A 3,211-nucleotide genomic window follows, 5' to 3' on the forward strand; every position below is an offset into this window, starting at 1 on the left:
GAGGAAGAATGATTATTCTGACATATAAAATGACTGAGAAATAACTGTCTGTTTCTCAATGTAAGTCAATGGGACTTTAGCCTTTTTGGAACCCAGTGGTACTTCCTATATGGAACACGGAAGTAGGGGGGCTTAAATAATTAATTTATGCCTTTTACACTCGGGTTTGTCACAGGTGGCACAAAATAACAAGAGCTCTTTGAGTTACCATAACTCTTCCATGGTTTACACACTTACTTTAATTCCAATGGATTCTGAAGCAAAGAAACAGTGTACAGTACTGTTTTGAATATTGGTGTGTTATAGAATAGACTGATATATATATATATATATATATTGTTTAAGTTTTGTAACTTTCCTCTACATAGTCCTCCAGACAGAGAGTTATGGAAAAATTGTGTCTTCAAATTCAGATGTCACTCTCTCTCAACGTCATCAGTAGTCACCAGTCACCTATGTTAGCGCATATAGCTGTCAGCACTCGGACAATACATAACATTGGTTTAACTTTAAAAAGGTCATGCTAAAACAACAAGTAAAGAGTAAGGAGAAGCTGGAGGGGTAGAGGAAGAATTCGGATTCCTCCTTTAGAAACAAAGATTGACCTTTTGACCCCTTCCTAATGCTTTTCTGCATCCAGATCCATACACACCACTGGAGCTCACATCACACATCTGATAACCCAGTTAGAATCCAGCCTACATTTGCAGCAAGTTCAAACACATTGACAAATGATACACACATGTGGACGTCCTAACCCCGGGCTTACACCGCTTGCGTCAAGGCTTCGTTGCATTGCGGGAGTAGACTAGCTGCAGCTTCAGCCACAGCCTGTGAAAGCTCAGCCCAGACAGAGAAGTGCTGGATCTCTATGATCAGCTTCTCGTTGTCCATGGTTATGACTGACAACGCTGTGCTGCAACACACTTTGAGTAACACGTAAATTACGTAATGTTTACGACACGCTGAAACCGGCGAGTTCAGCGGAAAGTTCGTTTCGCACTTTAAATTCGCTCGCGGGGTTTCCGGTTTAAGTCGTGAATAGCCCCAACTTCATAGAAAGTGATGACGATCAGCTGCGGTATCCGTCAAAATTTGAACCAAACGAAACGGATTTGCAGCGACGCAGAGGTCAGTCTGCAGACGCGAACGCCTGCAGTGGAAGTTCCTCTCGTACCTTTAATGTTAGGAAAAGACTGCGGTGCACGCAACTGAGCCCTGACGCTGGCGGTGTAAGCCCGGGGTTAGGGGCGTAGGTAGCCACTTGAGAGAACAAAGGAGAAGTTTGTTTCTCTTGGGGCAACTCCATGTCTGTATATTAAGAGAGGCACTGGTTGGGTCTAGTGCCTTAAGGTAAACTTACTCTTTGTACAACCTATTTATTTTCTTTGTTAAATATTGATAATCTTAAAAATAGATTTTTCTTAATTTTGTTTTAGTTGAAAGATATTCTGTCAATAATCAATTTTCTACATATATGACAACAATCATATCTGTTAATATTTTTTACTGTTTGTTTTCTGCAGTTAATTACCTAATAACTTGTTAAAATGAAACAACAGAATATAACTTTTCATTAGATATCACTGAATGTGGCCTGCAGGAATGAAAAGGATTGGTTCCTTTAAATGCATTATTCTGACTAACCATCTTCTGAGTTTGTCAAAAACTGGTGGTGCAGGACCCAATGTACAGGAGACCAGGCTTGGTAGCAGAAAAAATATTGAAAAATAAACTAAGAAACATGACAAAAACCATGAAGTACCAAAAACATTATAAAACCATCACTTTTTTAATCATTTAAATGTAAATCTTACCTGTAATGACTCCTCCTTTTTGATCTTCCTTTGTGTCAGTAATCATGAAACTGCAGCATGGAGGTTTGTTTTCAGAGATCATGACATCTATTTTTTCTAAAAGAGCAACTAATTCCTTTTCATCCATTCTTCTTTTTGATTTTTGGTATCTTTTCTCTGAAAAACTTCCAAAAGCTTTTAAATCTGTTACTGCATTTTCACAGTTTTCATGTGGGTTATGAGTCACAACTGTGATGACATAAGGAAAACATTGTTTTCCAAAGGTTTTCTCTAACCACTGCATTCCTGATCTGTAATGACTGCTGTGCTGACCGTTTGCTACCAGCAGGATGAAAGCATGAACTTCTTGGTTTGATGGGATTGAATCAATGTTTGGAAGATCAAGCATGTTCAAGACACAGATGTGTCGACCACACAAGTCATACAGTTTAGATGAAAAAGATTTTTCTGATTCATGCTCATCATGATCAATTAAGAGATTTCTTGGTCCTTTTTCCATGGAGTTTGAGTCTCCGACCAATGCAAGTATGAGTTCTGGAACAACTGGAAAACAAAGAAGAAAGATAGTTATTCAACTCCAATATTAAACGTCATTTAACTTTGATTCTTCATTGTGCTTAATTACCTTCATCATTTGTAGCTTTAGGTTCTCTATGTTTCTCTCTTGGCGCTCCGTCATTGACTTTATCCATCTTTTTTGCTTTTCACCTTCAAAGGATATAACAAATGTAAGAAACAGTTTCACTTTTTGCCAACTTGCCAACATTACTCCAGCAATGAAATGTGCAGAGATCATGTTCATGTCTATTGTGATGCTACTTTGAAAGTAACATGTTTGAGCTGTAATAGAAATCCTGAGGCAACACATAAAAGAAATGAAGTGAGAAAATGGCAGAGGAAGTCCAAAAATCTAACAGAAACGAGGATCATGTCAGCTAACGCAGTAAAAATGCTGAATAACAAAAGATAACATTGATGTTTTTCAGATTTTATTTTGAACCAAAACCACCAGCAAGCGTTGTTGGGTTAGATAAAACTCAGTGGAGGAAAAATTAAGTGAATTTCACAAATCATGTCCTGAAAACACTTGCATTGACTTTACTTTCAGTATATAAACTCCCAAAATACTCCTTCCATCACTTGTGAAAGGCTGTGAGGCTTTGCTAACAAGAACAATTTAGTTTATCTTTGAATAAGAATAAAACCTTCAAGCTTAATTACATTGGAGAACGATGATCTATGAAATCCTGTATTTTAATGGAAAAATAAAATAGTTTTTTAAACGCAGCTATTTTTTTTATTTTCTAAGCATTTATGCAGCTACAGCAAATCAAAACAACTTAAAAAAAATAAGCTTTTACTCGTTTTGAAATAATATATATTCACATTAAATG

The 3,211-nt window shown here is 37.0% G+C and overlaps 1 protein-coding gene across 2 annotated transcripts in view; it reads right to left on the reverse strand.

The window, feature by feature from the left end:
* The window catches only part of LOC112146170 (interferon-induced very large GTPase 1-like), a 10,559-nt gene extending 8,038 nt beyond the window's left edge, over positions 1-2,521 (reverse strand). For both annotated transcript variants that reach the window (XM_036213342.1, XM_036213341.1), the window contains exons 1-2: positions 2,443-2,521; positions 1,818-2,360 (exon numbers count right to left, since the gene is read on the reverse strand). In XM_036213342.1, coding sequence (XP_036069235.1) covers positions 1,818-2,360; positions 2,443-2,509 — 610 coding nt within the window. In that variant the 5' untranslated portion in view covers positions 2,510-2,521. The remainder of the gene's footprint in view (positions 1-1,817; positions 2,361-2,442) is intronic.
* Between the last annotated feature and the right edge of the window lie 690 nt (positions 2,522-3,211).

Source organism: Oryzias melastigma, linkage group LG8 (genome assembly GCF_002922805.2).
Source record: "Oryzias melastigma strain HK-1 linkage group LG8, ASM292280v2, whole genome shotgun sequence".
NCBI classification, from domain to species: Eukaryota; Metazoa; Chordata; class Actinopteri; order Beloniformes; family Adrianichthyidae; genus Oryzias; species Oryzias melastigma.